Genomic DNA, 21,448 nt, shown 5'->3' on the forward strand with positions numbered 1-21,448 from the left:
CACGTCTCTGTTAAAGATTTAAGGTCATATCCATTAACCTCAATTTCTGCCAAATAATACCTGGATTTAATTAATGGGGCTTTCATTCTCCCTGGTTACAATGTTTTTCTGATCCTTTTTAGTGGTTTTTGTGTTTGTAATTCGTTAACGTTTCTCATTACTATACATTTTCTCTTTGGGCAGCACAGTGGCACAGTGGTTAGCACTGCTACCTCACAGCGCCAGGGACCCGGGTTCGACTACTGGTTGGGGTCAGTTGGATCTTGGGTCTGTGTGGAGTTGCACATTCTCCCCATGTCTGCACGGGTTTCCTCTGGGTGCTCCGGCTTCCTCCAAAGATGTGCGGGTTAGGCGGATTGGCCGTACTAAATTGTACTTTAGGATCGGGGGGATAGCTGGAGTAAATGCGTGGGGTTATGGGGATAGAGCCTGGGTGGGATTGTGGTACTGACTCGATAGGCCAAATGGCCTCCTTCTGCACTGTAGGGATTCTATGTCAACTTGAAACATTAACTCTGTTTCTCTCTCCACAGACACTGCCAGACCTGCTGAGTTAATCCAGCATTTTCTGTCTTTGTTGAAAATGGAGGGTTTCATATTTAAGTTGGAGATGAGGAGAAGTGTTTCCTTTCAGAGGGTTTGTGGAACTCTCTTCCTTCGAGGGTCATTGAATATTTTTAAGGCAGAGGTAGATAGATCTGCGGCCAACAAGGGAACCAAACAGTGCTGGGGGCTGAATGTGGCATTGAGGCCTCAATCAGATCAGCCATGATTTATTGAATGGTGGAGCAGGTTCGAGGGGCTGAATGGCCTGTCCTGCTCCTCATTCACATGTTTGTATGTTTAAAGGTGCGGTATGTGTGATGCAAGAAGTGAACGAGCTTGTGTTGGTGCTACACCAAGAGCAGAAAGGAGCCTTTAGATTTGATCTTTGGGTCCTCACTGTCCATGGGGATAGTGCCAGAGGATTGGAGAGTGATGAATGTTGTTCCTCTCTTCAAGAAAGGAAATAGGAATGACCCTGGTAATTATAGACCAGTTAGTCTTACTTCGGTGGTCGGTAAGTTAATGGAAAGGGTTCTGAGGGACAGGATTTATGACCATTTGGAAAGATGCAGTTTAATCTGGGATAGTCAGCACGGTTTTGTGAGGGATAAGTCCTGTCTCTCAAATTTGATTGAATTCTTTGAGGAGGTAACTAAATGTGTAGATGAAGGTAGAGCAGTTGATGTTGTATACATGGATTTTGGTAAGGCATTTGATAAGGTTCCCCATGGTAGGCTCATGAAGAAGATAAGGAGGTGTTGGATAGAAGGAAATTTGGCCGATTGGATAAGTAACTGGCTGTCTCATAGAAGACAGAGGGTGGCAGTGGAAGGAAGATTTTCAGACTGAAGGCCAGTTACCAGCGGTGTACCACAGGGATCAGTGCTGGGTCCTCTGCTATTTGTGATTTTTATCAATGACTTGGAAGAGGGAGCTGAAGGGTGGGTTAGTAAATTTGCTGATGACACCAAGATTGGTGGAGTAGTGGATGAGGTGGAGGGCTCTTGCAGGCTGCAAAGAGACATTGATAGGATACAGAGCTGGGCCAAAAAGTGGCAGATGGAGCTTAACCCTGATAAGTGCGAGGTAATTCATTTTGGTAGGACAAACTTGAATGCGGATAGCAGGGTCAACGGCAGGGTTCTGAGGAATGTGGAGGAACAGAGAGATCTTGGGGTTCATATCCACAGATCTCTGAAGGTTGCCACTCAAGTGGATAGAGCCGTGAAGAAGGCTTATAGTGTGTTAGCGTTTATTAACAGGGGGTTTGAGTTTAAGAGCCGTGGGGTTATGCTGCAACTATACCGGACCTTGGTGAGACCACATTTGGAATATTGTGTTCAGTTCTGGTCACCTCACTATAAGAAGGATGTGGAAGCATTGGAGAGAGTGCAGAGGAGATTTACCAGGATGCTGCCTGGTTTGGAGGGTAGGTCTTATGAGGAAAGGTTGAGGGAGCTGGGGCTTTTCTCTTTGGAGCAGAGGAGGATGAGAGGCGACTTAATAGAGGTTTATAAGATGATAAGAGGGATAGATAGAGCGGACGTGCAGAGACTGTTTCCTCGGGTGGATGTAGCTGTTACTGGGGGGCATAACTATAAGGTTCATGATGGGAGATATAGGAGGGATGTCCGAGGTAGATTCTTCACCCAGAGAGTGGTTGGGGTGTGGAATGCACTGCCTGCTGTGATAGTGGAGTCGGACACTTTAGGAACTTTCAAGCGGTTATTGGATAGGCACATGGAGCACTCCAGAATGATAGGGAGGGGATAGCTTGATCTTGGGTTTGGACATAGCTCAGCACAACATTGAGGGCCGAAGGGCCTGTACTGTGCTGTACTGTTCTATGTTTCTATGTTTGCAGGGAAACTCCCTCTTAAGCTAGCAGCTGCATTCTTTTCGCGGCTGTTTTGGGAGATCAGTGCTGTTGAGGGATAAATACACGAGTTACTGACCTGGGAAAACTCTAACATCATTTATGGACTAAGAGAGAATGACTAAGCATTTGGACAAATGAGCTCATTAATCAGAAAGAACATGGATTTGTAATGGCTAAGGAATGGACCTAGTTGAATATTTTGAGGAGTTAATGAATATGGTAGATTAAAGAATGTCTATAACTATCCCGAGGTGATTCTCCCAGCTCGCTGAGCGAGTAGTGCAGGAGGCTGGGCTTCCCGTTGGGTGCTGTGACCTCTGCGTATCTCCGGGACCAGGTTTTCCAGCGTCGTCAGGAAATCGGCACAGAGCTAATTAGCATATTGAAATGGCAATTTCCATTCCCTTCGCAAGCCCGGTTTTGATGTCTCCGCGTCCGCTAGCATCTCCACCCCCACCAGGAGTGGTTCCTTCCAGCAGGAATTACTCCTGCTCCCTATCAATGGGGAAAAGGTGACCTGACCTGCTGGAGAGAAGAGTAGCGCCTCCCACTGGGACGTCAGGGGTAAGGCGGGACTGCCTCTGGGCAGTGCCAGCCTGGCACCCTGGCACTGCCGACGGACCAGACTGGCACCTTGGCACTGCCCACCAGGCATTGGGCAGCTCCAAGGGTGTGGGGCATCAGGGGTAGGGCCTATTGGGGGGGCACTCGGTGCGGGTTAGAGAGACATGCTCTGCATTGGGATCACAGGGAGAGGGAGGGAAGACAGCAATTGGAGCTGTCCATCCGGGTTGGGGGAATGGGGGGTGTTTGGGGCTACCGGGGGGGGTTGGGGATGGTCATAGTGGGTGGGGGGTCAGGGAGATTGGGGTTGGCCAGGCATGGGGGAGGCTTTGGTTCTGGCCCGGGGAGATCTGGGAGGCCAGTGATCAAGGGGTGGGGGGAGGGTCGTTCAGGAGGCCTGCAATGTGGAGCCGGCAATTAGAGTCATGATGTGGAGATGCCGGCGTTGGACTGGGGTAAACACAGTAAGAAGTCTCACAACACCAGGTTAAAGTCCAACTGGTTTATTTCGTAGCAAAAGCCACTAGCTTTTGGAGCGCTGCTCCTTCGTCAGGTAAGTGGGAGTTCTGTTCACAAACAGGGCCCATAAAGACACAAACTCAATTTACAGAATAATGGTTGGAATGTGAGTCTTTACAGGTAATCAAGTCTTAAAGGTACAGACAATGTGAGTGGAGAGAGGGTTAAGCACAGGTTAAAGAGATGTGTGTTGTCTCCAGACAGTACAGTAAGTGAGGTTTTGCAAACCCAGGCAAGTCACGGGGGTTACAGATAGTGCGACATGAACCCAAGATCCCAGGTGAGACCGTCCTCATGTGTGTGGAACTTGGCTATCAGTCTCTGCTCAGCGACTCTGCGCTGTCGTGTGTTGTGAAGGCCGCCTTGGAGAATGCTTACCTGAAGATCAGAGGCCGAATGCCTGTGATCACTAAAGTGGTCACCCATAGGAAGGGAACAGTCTTGCCTGGTGATTGTCGAGCGATGTTCATTCATCTATTGTCGTAGCAGACATACGATGCTGTAGCACATGACAGTGGATGAATGAACACCACTCAACAATCAACAGGCGAGACTGTTCTCTTCCTGTTGGCGAACACTTCAGTGGTCACGGGCATTCAGCCTCTGACCTTCGGGTAAGCATTCTCCAAGGGGGATTGAATTTAGGAGTCGCAGCGTCATGTTGCAACTGTACACAACTCTGGTGCGGCCGCACTTGGAGTACTGTGTGCAGTTCTGGTCCCCACATTACAGGAAGGATGTGGAGGCTTTGGAGAGGGTGCAGAGGAGGTTTACCAGGATGTTGCCTGGTATGCAGGGGAGGTCCTATGAGGAGAGACTGAGGGATTTGGGGTTGTTTTCACTGGAAAGAAGGCGGCTAAGAGGGGATCTTATAGAAACATATAAGATGATTAGAGGTTTAGATAGGGTGGATGGTGATAGCCTGTTTCCTCGGATGGAGAAATCTAGCACGAGGGGGCATGGCTTTAAATTAAGGGGGGGTAGTTATAGGACGGATGTCAGGGGTAGGTTCTTTACCCAGAGGGTGGTGAGGGACTGGAATGCCCTGCCTGCTGCAGTTGTAAATGCGCCTAGTTTGGGGGCGTTTAAGAGATTGGTGGATAGGTTTATGGACGAAAAAGGAGTGGTTTAGATTAGTGGGTCAATGTTTTTTTTTAAAAATAAGACTGGTCGGCGCAACATTGTGGGCCGAAGGGCCTGTTCCGCGCTGTAATGTTCTATGTTCTATGTTCTAAGGTGGCCTTCACGACACACGACAGCGCAGAGTCACTGAGGAGAGACTGATAGCCAAGTTCCGCACACATGAGGACGGTCTCAACCGGGATCTTGGGTTCATGTCGCACTACCTGTAACCCCCGTGACTTGCCTGGTCTTGCAAAATCTCACTAACTGTCCTGTCTGGAGACAACACACATCTCTTTAAACTGTGCTTAACCCTCTCTCCACTCACATTGTCTGTACCTTTGAGATTTGATTACCTGTAAAGACTCGCATTCCAACTATTATTCTGTAAATTGAGTTTGTGTCTTTATGGGCCCTGTTTGTGAACAGAACTCCCACTTACCTGACGAAGGAGCAGCGCTCCGAAAGCTAGTGGCTTTTGCTACTCAATAAACCTATTGGACGTTAACCTGGTGTTGTGAGACTTCGTACAGCAAATGGAGGTTAGTGATTGGGAAGCTGGAAATGGGGGGGTCCAGTGCACGTGCACCGATCTCCGCTCTGACAGATCGGCGCGTGCGCAGTGGCCCACTCAGCACTATGCTGCCGGCCACTCGGGTGGGAATGGAATCCGCCTACAGATTTCCAGAGGGAATCCCGCGAGGACATTCCTAGCATCCTACGATGCACAGAATGTCAGAGATTCATTCAGGAATCACGCTGAAAAAACTGTGATTTATTCCCATTTTCCTGCCCATTGGGAGAATCCCGGCCCATTTATCTGGACTTCCAGAAGGAAGTTTCCACTGAAAGGCTGTAAACAAAAATAAAAGCATATGGGGTTGGAGAGGAGCTGGGGGCCAGTGCTGACCCCTGCTTGTCTTAACATGACCACTGAGCCATCTAGGGATCACTGAGTTCCTAGTTCCTGATGCGAACAGTAAAATGCAACAGAAATGTTGAAGATTTGTCAGATGATTCTGTTCCCACCTCATCCAGCCTCTAAATAACCAGCTCAATACACAATCACTGGGAATATCCAGTGTACAGAGAAATTCAGGAGCAATAGAGGCTCCAACTGGGTATCACAGCACCTTCTAACCTCTACCACCCAGAGGGGCAAGGGCAGCAGACACACTGGAACACCCTTAGCTACAAATTCCCCTCGAAGTCACTCACCATCCTGACTTGGGGAATACATCACCGTTTCTTCACTATTGCTGGGTCTAAATCCTGGAACTCCCTCCCACTGAGGGTGTACCTGCTCTGCATGAACTATGGACGGTCAATGAGGTTGTTAAGAGGATTATGGGATACTTGCCTTCATTAGCCGAGGCACAGAGTATAAGAACAGGGATGTTATGATGCATCTGTATAAAACACAGATTAGGCCACAGCCAGAGTACTGTGTGCAGTTTTAGTTGCCAGACTATAGGAATTGGATTTGATTTATTATTGTCACATGTGTTGGCATACAGTGAAAAGTATTGTATCTTGCGCACTATACAGACAAAGCATACCGTTCATAGAGTACATAAGGGAGAAGAAAGGAGAGGGTGCAGAATGTAGTGTTACAGTCATAGCTCAGGAGTAGAGAAAGATCGGTTTCATGTGAAGTAGGTCCATTCAAAATTCTGATGGCAGCAGGGAAGAAGCTGTTCTTGAATCGGTTGGTACGGGACCCCAGACTTTTATATCTTTTTCCCGATGGAAGAAGGTGGAAGAGAGAATGTCCGGGGTGTGTGGGGGTCCTTAAATAAAGCTGGCTGCTTTTCCAAGGCAGCGGGAAGTGTAGACAGTCAATGAATGGGAGGCCGGTTTGTGTGATGGATGGGGCTTTTGGAGTTCCTTGGACAGGGCAGGAGCCCAGACCAAGCTGTGATACAACCAGAAAGAATGCTTTCTATGCTGCATCTGTAAAAATCGATGACCATTGTAGAGGTCATGGCACATTTTCTCAGTCTCCTGAGAAAATAAAGGTGTTGATTTCTTAACGATAGTGTCGGCATGGGGCGACCAGGACAGGTCTTTGGTGACCTGGACACCAAGAAACTTGAAGCTCTCGACCATTTCCACTTCATCACATCAAGGATGTGATTGTACTGGAGAGGGTGTAGAGGAGATTCCTGGGATGGAGCTATGAAGCGAGGCTGGTTAAGCTGGGATTGCTCTCTCCTTAGAGCAGAGAAAGCTGAGGGGACCTGATTGAGGTGTATAAGATTACGAGGGATATAGGGAAGGTAGATAGGAAGGAACATTTCCCCCTTACTAGAGGGTTCAATAACCAGGGAGCAGAGATTTAAGGGAAGGTTTAGAGGGATTTGAGGAAAATCTTTTTCCCCAGAGGGTGGTGGGAATCTGCAATTAGCTGCCTGAAAGGATGGCAAAGGCAGAAACCCTTGCACTATTTAAGAAGCATTTAGATGAGCACTTGAAATGCCACAGCAAACACAGCTACGGACCAAAAACAGGTCAGTGTTTGCTGGCAGGAAGAGACATGATGGGCTGAAGGGCCTCTTTCTGTGCTGTAAAACTCAATGACTCTTTGTGGTCCAACAAGGCATCTCATCATGACCTTCTTAAGCAGTCAGGGATGGACAACAAATGCTGGACTGGCCAGCGATACTTACATTCAGAGAAAGAATTTTAAAATTTAGAATCTGTAGCAGATCGAAGCTATAAATTTAATTAGCTCCTAATCTCGAAAACACATCAACTGGTACTTCCTGAGCTCAGGTTGTTTACTGTACACCATTTCTGTTTGGCTTTCAGTTTCTTTTTACATTAGATAGCAGAGCAATAAACTGCAGCTGCAGGAGAGGTAGCAAGGACACACAATGACCCTGATCTCTGTGCTTGCTGGGAGATGAATGGGGAGATTATCCTCTCTTTAAGCTGGGACCCCACACACCACACATTTCCCCTGCCAGCATCTATCACCTGCAAATGGCTATGTACGTACAGCCCCAGCTCCTTCTGTCGAATTATACCGTCCACTTTGATTGTTTCTCTTCATTCGGCTCTCCAAAACCCATCACATCACACTTCCTGGTGTTCGTTTTATTTGCCAAGTGTCTACCCATTTTGTCTCCATGAATCTATTCCCACTATCCTCATTTTTACTGCATTTCCCCGTTTCCTGTGATCTACAAAGTTTAAAATGATGTCCTGTAAATCCAAGTGTGGATCATTAACACGCATCAGAACGAGCCAAGCTCTGAATAGCCACTCTCTTTGACATGTCCTCTCAGTTTGCAGTGTTCCCTTCATCCTGTCTGACAACTCTCAATCAGGAGTTCTCTTTCTTTCTCTCTCTCTTTCTCTCTCTTTCTCTCTCTCTTTCTCTCTCTTTCTCTCTCTCTTTCTCTCTCCTCTCTCTCTCCCTCCCCTCCTCTCTGTTTCTAATCTCTGTATTGGGAATAGCCCCTCTATCTTTCTCTATCTGATTTCTCTCTATTGGGAATGCTCCTCCCTCTCTCTGTCCTATTCTTTTTTGATTTGATTTGATTTATTATTGTCACATGTATTGGTATACAGTGAAAAGTATTGTTTCTTGCACATTATACAGATAGAGCATACTGTTCATAGAGTACATAAAGGACAAGGAAAGGAGAGAGTGCAGAATGTATTGATAGCTAGGGTGTAGAGAAAGATCGACTTAATACAAGGTTGGTCCATTCAAAAGTCTGATGGCAGCAGGGAAGAAGCTGTTCTTGAGTTGGTTGGTACGTGACCTCAGACTTTTGTATCTTTTTCTGATGGAAGAAGGTGGAAGAGAGAATGTTTGGGGTCCTTAATTATGCTGGCTACTTTTCCCGAGGCAGTGGGAAGTGTGGACAGAGTCAATGGATGGGAGGCTGGTTTGAGTGATGGACTGGGTTACATTCACAACCCTTTGTAGTTTCTTGTGGTCTTGGGCAGAGCAGGAGCCCAGACCAAGCTGTGATACATCCAGAAATGGTGAGGGTCATAGCAGACATGCTGAATTCTCTTGGCCTCCTGAGGAAGTAGATTATTCTCTGTATTGGGAACTCTCTCTCTCTCTCTGTCCTTTTCTCTTCTTTTGCAGGTGTTCTGTCTGTGTTGGCAATATCTTCTACCTGTGACGTGTTCTTACATTGTGAGAGTTACTGCGTGCCACCTGTTGAACTGTTCCCCACCCTGTGTTGGAATGTGTTGATAGATCAACTCAAATATTTCTGCTAGGTTGCATCTGACATTTCCTCTTTCAGATAATAAGTGACTGAACAAGTTTGGTATCTACATAGTGATATATGGAGGGAGGGAGGAGACTGTGAGAGAAGAAGGATGGGAAGGAGAGTAAATACATAAGCTGATAGGCTGTAAATTCCTGAGACCAGTACAAAAGTGTATCACCCTCTGTAAACTCTGCAGGCTGGATGAATGGAAAGACCAGGAGCTGTTAGACTGGGTGCTGTCCGGAGTTACTCAGCAGCTACTTCGAGAGAGACGTGCAGACTCTGATCAGAAAAGGACAGAAATCCTTTCAGAAGCAAGTGACGAAAAGAGAAAGCAAAGGCAAAGATGTTTAAATATACTCATCCTTGGCAGGCACTGTGTCAAACAATAGATCCAAAGAATAAGGTAAGAATTTAGAGGAGTAATTTCTTCAGTCATGTACTGATTCTCTTTTGTATGGACTGTCTGATGTGGCTGTGAATTTAATAATGAAATCTGGCCTCTCGTGTTAAGGTGGGAGATACAAACTACCTTCAGTTCCCTGATCAACCTTCCAGCCACATGCCCATCACTGTCTATTTCCATCTCTCCAGCAATACTCAACTATATCGTTACCTTCCCTCATCTGGGACTGAACCCTTATTTGTTACCTCTTGGCTTGCCTATTTTGACAGACACATTGCTGCTCTCCACTATTATTCATTTTATAAACTTGAAACCGTCCAAACCTGATGTACGAGGAGAGATTGACCAGGTTAGGATTGGAGTTCAGACAAATGAGGGGGGGGGGGGCGGATCTCATAGAGATTTATAAAATTCTAACAGGACTAGACAGGGTAGATGCAGGGAGGATGTTCCTGATGGTGGGGGGATCCAGAACCAGTCTGAGGATTGGGGGTAGACCATTTAGGATGGAGTTGAGGAGACATTTCTTCACCCGGTGAGCCTGCGGAATTCATTATCACAGGAATTAGTTGATGTCAAAATATTGAATGTATTCAAGAGGCGGCTGGATAGAGCACTGGGGGTGAACGGGATCAAAGGTTATAGATAGAAAGCAGGATTAGTTGGACAACCAGCCAGGATTGTAATGAATGGCAGAGCAGGCTCGAAGGGCCAAATGGTCTATTCCTGCTTCTAGTTTCTATGTGTCCTAACCCAGACCAGGTCCCATTTCCCCATCACTGACATTGACTCCAAGACAAGTAACAGCTTGAGTTTAAAATTCTCATTCTTCTTTACCAATCCCTTCTCACTAATCTCCTTCACCTCTATAAATCTCCGAATTATCTGCCTTCCTCTAATCCTTGCCACTTGCGTATCCCAGTTATCATCGCTCCACCATTGGTCTCTTGGGGCCAAGCTTTTGGTTGTCTGACCCTTTTGTGACCCAGTGCCATCTTTTACTTTTTTAGCTCTGACAGAGTCACCCAGACTCAAAACGTTGGCTCTGTTCCGTCTCCACAGACGCTGTCAGACCTGCTGAGGTTTTCCAGCATTTTGTGTTTTTGGTTCAGGTTCCAGCATCCGCAGTATTTTGTTTGTATTTTGATTTTTCCGCCTTGTGGCGAAGCGGTGATTAGAGCTGCTTCCCCTTCTCGGGCAGTGCCTTCGTGTCGAGGATTGTTTCCTCCCACGCTAACATTGAGTTCTGAGGCGACTGAGGGTTCAGTGTGTGAGCTACAGGCTCTGTCCTGGGTGGGCAGACGGTGGTTGGAACAGCGGGTGGGTGGGGTGTCTGGGTCAAACTGTTAAATCCTGACTGGACTGTGTTTGATGTAACCACTGATGTTATATCGATGAATATGGGAAATAATCTGCTCACAGCACACCTCGTATTGCCTTAGGGTAACTAGATATTGGAATAGATTTGGCCTCATCAATATCATCCATGTCCCAAGAGTAAATTTAAAAGAATAAATGAGAAAATTGGCTCCTCAATTCTGTTTCTTACTGTGATATTATTAAGAAAGCAATATCAGCAAAACTCCCTTCAGTTGATTGATGTTATTAATATTCCACCTCACATCAACGGGGAACATACAGCCTGGGGGCCACACGCGACCCGTCTGGGTTCTGAGTCTGTCCCGTGAGACATTTTGTTGCCCGTTGCTCAGGTGTCACATTCTGCTTATCCCCATCTGTGTGGTTTTCTGCATAAAGGTGCGAGTGAAGCAATTCGCATGGAGGGTGAGGGTGAGTGAGGGCGAGAGCGAGGCAGAGTGAAGGCGAGAGCGAGGGAGGGTGAGGGTGAGAATGAGGGAGAGTGAGGGCAAGTGAAGGCGAGAGCGAGGGAGAGTGAGGGCGAGTGAAGGTGAGAGCGAGGGAGAGTGAGAGCGAGTGAAGGTGAGAGCGAGGGAGAGTGAGAGCGAGTGAAGGTGAGAGTGAGGGCAAGTGAAGACGAGCGAGGGCGAGTGAAGGCGAGAGCGAGGGCGAGTGAGGGTGAGAGTGAGGGAGAGTGAGGGCGAGTGAAGTGTGTGCTGATTGCTGACACTGAGTGTGAGAGCCGTGCGCTGCCTCTGTATCCAAAGTGTCAATATTTCTTTTTATTTTTCCCATTTGAAGTTGATACTTCAATTAATATTGAACGATGAAGCATTTTCTGTAACTGGCCGTGAAATATTCGGCACGTACTAAATATATTTAATCTTATTCATGGGGTGATGGTTAGTGAACAAGTCTGGCATTAATGAGATGAAGGGAGGCCACTCACACTGCCCGCTTACTAGCCCAGCTTGTTCATCGCTGCTCGAGGGACTTGATTTAAGGTCCCCCTTCACTCCCGGGAGGATCAGTCTAGATTACTCGCACAGGCCCCTGAAGTCAGCTTGGACACAAAACCTTCTGACTCCGAGGTACGAGTATTCTCATTGTCCAGGTATTTAACAGAGTTCAGCGAGAGTGAGTGGGCCTTTGGAAATTCCAGCTGGCATGCCTGTAGTTCCTGACCCACGTGGCCATGTTTCCAATGGGAGCTGCTGCCAAGTGTAGCTCCTCACTGGGAAAACCCCTCAGATCAGTCCAAATAAAACAACAGTGCATATCCTCCGAGTGAGTACAGGCAACGGGAGTCTACACTGAACTATTTCACAAGTGCTATTGCTATTGTATAGAGAACATAACCCGATTATAGAATGGAGGCCAGAGTGTGGAAAGGCAGCCGTTCTATTTCCGAGAACATCAAGAGGTGACCACAGTGTGGGATTGAAGTCATACAGAAGCTCAGAGCGAGTAGGAAGAACAAGTTCACTTCCAAGAAGGTACATCAACTTCACTTTGATAGATTATTATGAGGGGAGACAATCGCATGGTGGGCTTGGTGGGGGTCGTGTCCTTATAGTCAACCCATCCAAGGGTGTTATTGATACCATTGAATCAGCCAGCTACCGTGCCCACTCCCCGGGTTGGCCGATATCTCAGCCTGAGAGAGGTTGTTCACTACATTGGATTTGTATTTGACTCTGAAGGCTTTGACGTTCTTCATCACAAACAGTGCTCAGTGTAACCTTGTACACCATCACCTCATCTCAGCCCCTTGACTGAGCTCACAATCTGGGCGAACTGTGGGTCAAAGTGAAGAGGTAATGACTGCACTGGGGGTTGAGACACAGATTATAGAACTGCTTCTCCTCGGAGTGGAGGAACCACCTGAACCAGCTATCCCAGAACGCTAACGGAAGTAGAGGTGAAGATCGCGGGAAGGTTTACAACATTCCTCAGATAGAAGCCAGAGGTGTGAAAAGGCTATGGGGAAATTCCTGTCAGCCGCTCAGTCGAACAGCAGTGCTGGATAAAGTTTTTTATAAGCAATGATCGGGAGAGGAATAATGGGCGTGCGGAAAGGTTAGAATTAATTAATGAAATAAGTGGGGATTTGTAAAAGGCCCTCAACTGTATCTGAGCCATTTCCCTCTGCCTCCACCCCTACCCTTCCCTTCCAGAACCAGGACAGGGTCTACTCTCCTCTCCGCACTTCTTATCCCATCAGTCTTCACGTTTCGAGGATCATTCTCTGCCATTTCCACCAACTGCAGCACGATGTCACCATCAAACACACCTTACCCTCACTTTCCCTGTCAGCATTCCACAGAGACTGCTCCCTCCGTGACACCCTGATCCACTCCCCTATCACCCTCACCGCCCTGTCCCCCTCCCATTGCACTTCCCCTGACAATTGCAGAAGTGACGAAGCTTGGCCCTCTCCTTCCTCCCCTCCTCAAGACCCCAGACTCTTTACAGCAACATTTCACTTTCACCTCCTCCAGTTTGGTGTCCCGTGTTTGCTGCTCCCAGTGCAGTCCGCTCACCATGGGGGAAGCTAACCATAGGCTGGGTAACCACTTTGCAGGACATCTTCACTTTGTCCGCGTGTATGACCCTAACCTTCCTATCGCTTGCCATTTTAACTCAGCCTCTTGCTCTGACTTCTGTCCGTGACCCATTACAATGTTCCAGTGAAGTCTAATGCAAACCAGAGCAACGACTGCTCATCCTCTGATTGGGCAAATTTCACCCTCAGGATTTAACATTAAATTCAACAATTTGAGGCATGAACTCTGTCCTCCGTTCTGAATATTCCCCCAAAGTGAAAATCTGTATTCTTTAATTATGGTTTTGCTTTCAGACTGCACTCAGTTTTATTCTGCTATTTTACTTTCAGACAGTACTGACCTTTATTCTGCTATCCACGCCTACTCTGGACCCCTCCTTCGTGTCTCTAATACTATCATTCCCACTCCCTTTGCCTTTTGTTCCATTAGATATTTGTCATTTAATCTCCCCCGCACTCTACCCTATCCCTGAGCTTCTCCTTTCCTCTGCCTGACCCTCCTCCCCTTTTTCAACATCAAACCCTCACATTCCCACCTCACTCCAGTCTCGAGGAAGAGTCTCATTGGACCAGAAACATTACTTCTCTTTCTCTCTCCACAGATCTGCAGAGTTTTTTTTTAGCACTTTCTGTTTTTATTTCAACCAGAAAGAATGTTTTCTATGGCGCATCTGCAAATATTGGTGAGAGTCATCGTGGACATATCAAATTTCCTCAGTCTTCTGAGAAAGTAGAGGCATTGATGGGCTTTCTTACCTATAGTGTCAACACAGGGGGACCAGGACAGGTTTCTACTTCATCCCCATTGATGTAGACAGGGGCATGTTCTCCTTTACACTTCCTGAAGTTGATGACAATTTCCTTCGTTTTGTTGACATTGAGGGAGAGATTATTGTTGCCGCACCAGTTCACCGGACTCTCTATCTCATTCCTGTACTCTGTCTCATCATTGTTTGGGATCCGACCCACTACGATGGTGTCATCAGCAAATTTGAAAATCGAGTTAGAGGGGAATTTGGCCACACGGTCATGGATGTATAAGGAGTATAGTAGGGGGCTGAGAACATAACCTTGTGGGGCACCGGTGTTAAGGATGATTGTGGAGGGGCTGGAGATTCACGTGCAATGATCTTTAAAGGTGGTAATACGTACTGAGAGACTGGTTAGTGAAGCATACGGATCCTTGGCTACATAAATACAGGCATTGATCACAATGAGCAGAGTTGTGCTGAATCTTTGGGAAGGCGACACCTAGACCCTGGAGCCCAGGAAAGATTTGATGGTTCAGGAGAGGGTGCACAGAGTTACTGGAACGATGCATCAATCGGAACAATGGGGTGGATTTCACACTCTCCTGCCAAGCTTCCTTTTGGTGGGAAGTCAAAATATTTCGAGTGGCAACTTCATTCGCACCCTAACAGGAAAGGAGGGCAGGCTCTGAAATTGGCACGAAACGCAATCCTGCCCAAATCCAATATCATACACACCGTTACTTACAACATACAACATGTAACTACCCAAAATCAACATACAACACGTAACTACCTAAACCCAACATACAACATGTAACTATCCAAATCCAACATACAATATGCAACTACCCAAACCCAACATACAACATGTAACTATCCAAATCCAACATACAACATGCAATTACACAAACCTAACACAAAACACATAACTACCCAAACTCAACATACAAGACACAACTACACAAACTCAATATCCAAAGCACATCTAACCAAACCCAACATACAACACACTGCTCCCCCAGTGTGCAATACAGCGCTGGTTACTCTGGAAGTTAGGGTAACATGGCAGCTGATTTGCGCATGGCAATTTTGCAAAAACACTAAATAGAAGAAGATAATCTATGTTAGGGATTTTGGTAGAAGGATAAATATTGAGCAGGATGTTGATGAAACTCCTGTAGCTGGTCTGTGTCGGGGAATATTTCCCATTTTCTCAGTTTAATATTTTATCTGATTTCACTCTCTCTAACAGTCCCCCCCGAAAGCCTCTGTATTGTAAACTCAGGGTGTAGTCTGAAGCTGTTCTCTCAGTCCAGTGGGTCAGCCCATTGCCCAGATCTTTACAGATACAACCTGCTTCCCTGCTCTGTGACATTGGGATCACTCCCAGTACCGGCAGCAGTCAGTTCACTGAAGCTTGCACAACACAGGGAAATAGAAAGCTGAGCTCTGAGTGAACTTTGGCAATGTTGTGAAGCTGATGATCCCGGGTACAGAACTACAGTTCAAGTTTCACTGCGTTCCACCCAACAGTATCTAGCTTTTTACTGTCAGGTGAGATTTCTGTGCCTTTTTGACTCAGTGTTTTGGAATGAAGATAGGAATGAGGTTAAACTCTCCCCCGATTATCAGATGAGAATAATGTAGTCGCATTCTTGACGTTATAAGGAATCGGTATAGAATTTGGGAGTGTTTAAGTTGGGTTTTCATTAGGTCAGACTGCAAATCCCCACAGGTCGTGAGGACTTGCCTCACAATCTGCCCCCCCCGTTGCCTCAACTACAGATCCAGCCAAACATGGGTTTACTGAGGAGATTCCTCAATGGACAGATGCGCCAAAAAGTTCCCCAGTGCCCACTGTCCATGGGAAGGATACTCAAAGCATTGCACTGTTAATAAATTCCTCTCTTTGAAGTGTAAATTCAAGTTGGAAATGTTTGCAGCCAATTTGCACACAGCAAGATCCCACACACTCATGGCAAAAATCAGCAGGTCAATTATTGAGAGATGTTAAAGAGGGATAAATAATGGCCGGGATGCCGAAGGAAATTCCTCGGATTTTCTTGTGCCAAAAAGATGACCAACTGCCGTCTCCGGCGGGAAAGGCGATTCCGATCACAATCCTCCCCAACACGGGATTTTACGACCTCGCTCGAGCGAGACTGGAAATTCCGTCCCGAGGTCAACAGCCATTCCCGTCGTCCCCCAGGGAACGGGAACGGGTGGGCGGTGGAATTCCGGAATGGTCACTTTTGTGAAGGAAATGGTTTACGTTGTGAGTGAGAGGGGTTGACTGAAAGACATCAAGTCACAAAATGAGGTTGAAGACTCCCCGAACCAAGCTCTGCATCAGGCCCACAGCCTTCCTCAAAGTGGGAACCAGTGCCAAAAGTCCCCCCCATCCTCAAGTTCCCGCTAAAGAGCCAGCGAAGGCCCTGCCCCTTCAGGTCCAGCCCCCAAGCAGAGTCAACCTGTTTTCCAGCACTATTCCAGCATTTCCAAGTACATAGAACACAGAACAGTACAGCACAGTACAGGCCCTTCGGCCCTCAATGTTGTGCTGAGCTATGTCCAAACCCAAGATCAAGCTGTCCCACTCCCTATCATTCTGGAGTGCTCCATGTGCCTATCCAATAACCGCTTGAAAGTTCCTAAAGTGTCCGACTCCACTATCACAGCAGGCAGTGCATTCCACACTCTAACCACTCTCTGAGTAAAGAATCTACCTCGGACATCCCTCCTATATCTCCCACCATGAACCTTATAGTTATGCCCCCTAGTAACAGCTACATCCACCCGAGGAAACAGCCTCTGCACGTCCACTCTATCTATCCCCCTCATCATCTTATAAACCTCTATTAAGTCACCTCTCATCCTCCTCCACTCCAAAGAGAAAAGCCCCAGCTCCCTCAACCTTTCCTCATAAGACCTACCCTCCAAACCAGGCAGCATCCTGGTAAATCTCCTCTGCACTCTCTCCAATGCTTCCACATCCTTCTTATAGTGAGGTGACCAGAACTGAACACAATATTCCAAATGTGGTCTCACCAAGGCCCGGTATAGTCGCAGCATAACCCCACAGCTCTTAAACTCAAACCCCCTGTTAATAAACGCTAACACACTATAAGCCTTCTTCACGGCTCTATCCACTTGAGTGGCAACCTTCAGAGATCTGTGGATATGAACCCCAAGATCTCTCTGTTCCTCCACATTCCTCAGAACCCTGCCGTTGACCCTGTAATCCACATTCAAGTTTTTCCTACCAAAATGAATCACCTCGCACTTATCAGGGTTAAACTCCATCTGCCACTTTTCGGCCCAGCTCTGCATCCTATCAACGTCTCTTTGCAGCCTACAAGAGCCCCCCACCTCATCCACTACTCCACCAATCTTGGTGTCATCAGCAAATTTACTGACCCACCCTTCAGCCCCCTCCTCCAAGCCATTGATAAAAATCACAAATAGCAGAGGACCCAGCACTGATCCCTGTGGTACACCGCTGGTAACTGGCCTCCAGTCTGAAAATTTTCCCTCCACCATCACCCTCTGTCTTCTATGAGACAGCCAGTTACTTATCCAATCGGCCACATTTCCCTCTATCCCACACCTCCTTATCTTCTTCATGAGCCTACCATGGGGGACCTTATCAAACGCCTCACTAAAATCCATGTATACGACACCAACTGCTCTACCTTCATTGCACTGATATTGTAAGCGCTCCCCAGAACCAAGTGTGAGTCCAGGTTGTTGTTTTCAAGCCCAGAAGTGGATTTAGATCAACAACCTTTTGACCCCAGGGTCCAGGCAGCTGCCTCTGGCTGATGTAAGGAAAAAGAGGGGAAATTTCCAGCTGAAGGCATGTCAGGAATTAGATAGTGGATTATATTGCAGGAGCTCAGGAGAATTCATCTCTAGATAATTCAGTAAATTGTGTTTGGCAGAAAGTCAAACAGTCAGAATGTGCAGATATAAGATTGGTGAGAGGGTTTGGTCGCTTATGACAGTGACACTATTTTTGGGAAATGGAATAACTATTGCTGGAAGTTTATTTACTCATGTCACCAGGAGGTTTACATTAACACTGCAATGAAGTTACAGTGAAAATCCCCTAGTCTCTACACTCTGGCGTCTGTTCGGGTACACTGAGGGAGAATTTACTCTGGCCAATGCACCCCAAACGGCACATCTTTCAATCTGTGGGAGGAAACCGGAGCACCCGGAGGAAACCCACGCAGACATGGGGAGAACGTGCTGACTCCACCCAAGCTGGGAATCAAATGGGGGGGTCCCTGGCGCTGTGAGGCAGCCGTGATAAACATTGTGAAACTCTGGGTGGACCTGGGACAATTGCTGGGAGGACTACTCCTGAACTATAATTGGTTAACAAGGACCTATTGAATGTGGAGCAGGCCCGAGGTTCCTTTTCTTGCTCCTAGTTGGTGTGTTTGTGTGATCTGAGCTGGGGCGATGGTAAATAGGACTGTAAGTAAAACTTCAACTAATAAAGCATTCAAGATAAACATAATAATTACTGAGAGATAGAAGAGAAGCCATAAGGAAAAAGGCCAATGTATTAAAGGAGATGAAGATAACAGGCTATAAGGAAGTGATGATAATAAAAGCTTGTCAAAATATATCAGGAGTGATAAGAAATAAAATCACTTTAAATTTCCTGTACAGCGGTGTAGAAATATTAGCAAGCAATAGTGTTAGAAATGAAAAAGTGAGAGAAATACCTCAGGGCTACTATTAACATCCTGGGGTTTACCTTTGCTCAGAAACTTAGCCGTATAAATAACACAGCGACAAGAACAGGGAATCTGACTCCACAAAGCCTGTCGACAAGGCACAAGGAACAAAGAACAAAAGAACAAAATCAAATCAGCCCGGGAAACAGGCCCTATGGCCCAGCGAGCCCGCGCCGCCATCTCAACACCACCAGTCCCCCTCTCTACCCACGACCCCTATCTAATGTTTTATGGCCATCCAGATTGAGGGAAACTGATTTAGGGACAATTTATTCCTGCCAATCAGCCTAACCGCACATCTTTGGGGTGTGGGAGGAAACCGGAGCACCCGGAGAAAACCCACGCAAGCACGGGGAGAATGCGCAAACTCCCACAGACACCGGCCCAAATCCATGTGTCTGCACAGCAATCAGTGATAGTCACTGAGCTGTCGTCTTGCCCAGTATCTGGCCCAGTTTAGGCACACACTAACGACATGAAGCACTAGGCCAATCTCGAACAACCAAGAGCAGCCCCAGTACGACCCATCACGTGTATGCCCCTCGTTGGACACGAGGTGGACCGACTTAAAACCTGTGAATGAAAGAGGAAAAAAAAAACATTATTATCATACTATACCCATTTACATTACCAGGGACGCCCCAATGCTAATGACCCTTATTTAAAAGGTTATGGAATACTCTCCCCCTTGCCTGGGTGGGTGCAGCTCCAACAACACTCAAAAAACATCCCGGACAGAGGAGCTTCCATAAATATTCACTCCCTCCACCACCCAAACACATTGGCAGGTGTATGTACCATCTACAAGGTTCCCTGCAACAACGCACCAAGGTTCTTTTGACCTTTAAAGCCCCAACCTGTACTACTTAGAAGGAGAAGGGTAGCAGACAAAAGGGAACACCATCACTTGCAGGTTCCCTCCAAGTCACTCACCTTCCTGACTTGGAAATATATCCCTGCTCCTCCACTGTCAAAATCCTGGAACTCCCTCCCTCACAGCACCGTGAGCTGAGCCGACATCAACATGAAATAAAGATATCCGTGGTCACCCAGAAACTGTTCTCGCGCATAGTGTAAGAAATCGAACTGTGTGTCAGAAGTACACATTGATCAGGCAGGGTGTGATTTGGTGTTCACAGATCATAAAACCCTACAGGGCAGAAAGAGACCCTTCGAGTCTGCACCAAACACAATCCCACCCAGGCCCTATCCCCACATCCCACCACTAATCCCTCTAACCTACACATCCCTAAGGGGCAATTTCTCAGCACGGCCAATCAACCTAACCCGCACATCTTTGGACTGTGAGGAGGAAACTGGAGCACCCGGAGGAAACCCATGCAGACACGAGGAGAATGTGCAAACTCCACACAGACAGTGACCCGAGCTGGGAATCGAACCCAGGACCCTGGAGCTGTGAAGCACCAGTGCTAACCCACTGTGCTAACGTGCTGCCCCTAGTGTTGCTAAGAGACTTGGCTGCAACACTGGGCATGGCTGGGAGATAGATATTTGAAGCTTTGGAAAGGTCAAGTAGATTGGGGAAGGTTCAGCAGCAATATTGATAAAAGACACAATGAATTGTGTTGTTAAAGAGATTTGCATAGGAGATATCAAACAGTGACCAGTGTAGAATGAAAGGAAAATACTGCAGATGGAAATCTAAAACTAAAACCTAAAATACTTGAAATATTCAACAGGTCCAAGAGCGTCTGTGTGAGAAACAGCATTAATTAATCACATCAATGACTTCTCATCAGAACTGGAATGGAATACTTCCTGGAATTTGGAATATTTTGTTAATGGGGGGAGATTAGGAAGCAGAGAGATCTGGGTATCGACAAATCCCAGACCGATTGGAGAGGGAAGAAAGTGAATGGAAGGTTAGCCTGTGCCACTGAGGGGACACAAAGGGGACAGAGTGACCATGCGGTTATACAAACCTTAGTCGGACAATATTAATGACTGAGTTCAGTCATTCGGCCTCGCAGGTGGAGGATGTGGTCAAGAAGGCGTATGGTGTACTGGCCTTCATTAATCGAGGGATTGAGTTTAGGAGTCGGGAGGTAATGCTGCAACTTTATAAGACCCTTGTCAGGCCTCATTTAGAGTATTGTGCGCAGTTCTGGTCGCCTCACTATAGGAAAGATGTAGAAGCTATTGAGAGGGTACAGAGGAGATTTACAAGGATGTTGCCTGGACTGGGAGGCATGCCTTATGAAGTTAGGTTGAGGGAGCTGGGACTCTTTTCCCTGGAGAGACAAAGGTTGAGAGGCGACCTGATAGAAGTTTACAAAATGTTGAGAGGAATAGATAGGGTGGACTCTCAGAGGCTATTTCCCCGGTTTGAAATGGTCGCTACGAGAGGACACAGATTTAAGGTGCGGGGAGGGAGGTTCAGAAGTGATGTTAGAAGTGATGTGCAGTTCTGGTCCCCGCATTACAAGAAGGATGTGGAGGCGTTGGAGAGGGTGCAGAGGAGGTTTACTAGGATGTTGCCTGGTATGGAGGGGAGGTCCTATGAGGAGAGACTGAGGGATTTAGGGTTGTTTTCGTTGGAAAGAAGGCGGCTAAGAGGGGATCTTATTGAAACATATAAGATGATTAGAGGTTTAGATAGGGTGGATAGTGATAGCCTTTTTCCTCGGATGGAGAAAGCTAGCACGAGGGGGCATGGCTTTAAATTAAGGGGGGGTAGCTACAGGACGGATGTCAGGGGTAGGTTCTTTACCCAGCGGGTGGTGAGGGA

General features: G+C 47.0%; 1 protein-coding gene across 2 annotated transcripts in view; it reads left to right on the plus strand.

Moving 5' to 3' along the window:
- Nucleotides 1–9,035: 9,035 nt before the first annotated feature.
- The window catches only part of LOC145358495 (PALM2-AKAP2 fusion protein-like), an 86,637-nt gene continuing 74,224 nt past the window's right edge, over nucleotides 9,036–21,448 (plus strand). For both annotated transcript variants that reach the window (XM_080212609.1, XM_080212610.1), the window contains exon 1: nucleotides 9,036–9,274. In XM_080212609.1, coding sequence (XP_080068735.1) covers nucleotides 9,215–9,274 — 60 coding nt within the window. In that variant the 5' untranslated portion in view covers nucleotides 9,036–9,214. The remainder of the gene's footprint in view (nucleotides 9,275–21,448) is intronic.

The sequence above is a fragment of the Carcharhinus amblyrhynchos genome, chromosome 26 (assembly GCF_965287045.1).
Source record: "Carcharhinus amblyrhynchos chromosome 26, sCarAmb.v2.hapA, whole genome shotgun sequence".
In the NCBI taxonomy this organism is placed as follows: Eukaryota; Metazoa; Chordata; class Chondrichthyes; order Carcharhiniformes; family Carcharhinidae; genus Carcharhinus; species Carcharhinus amblyrhynchos.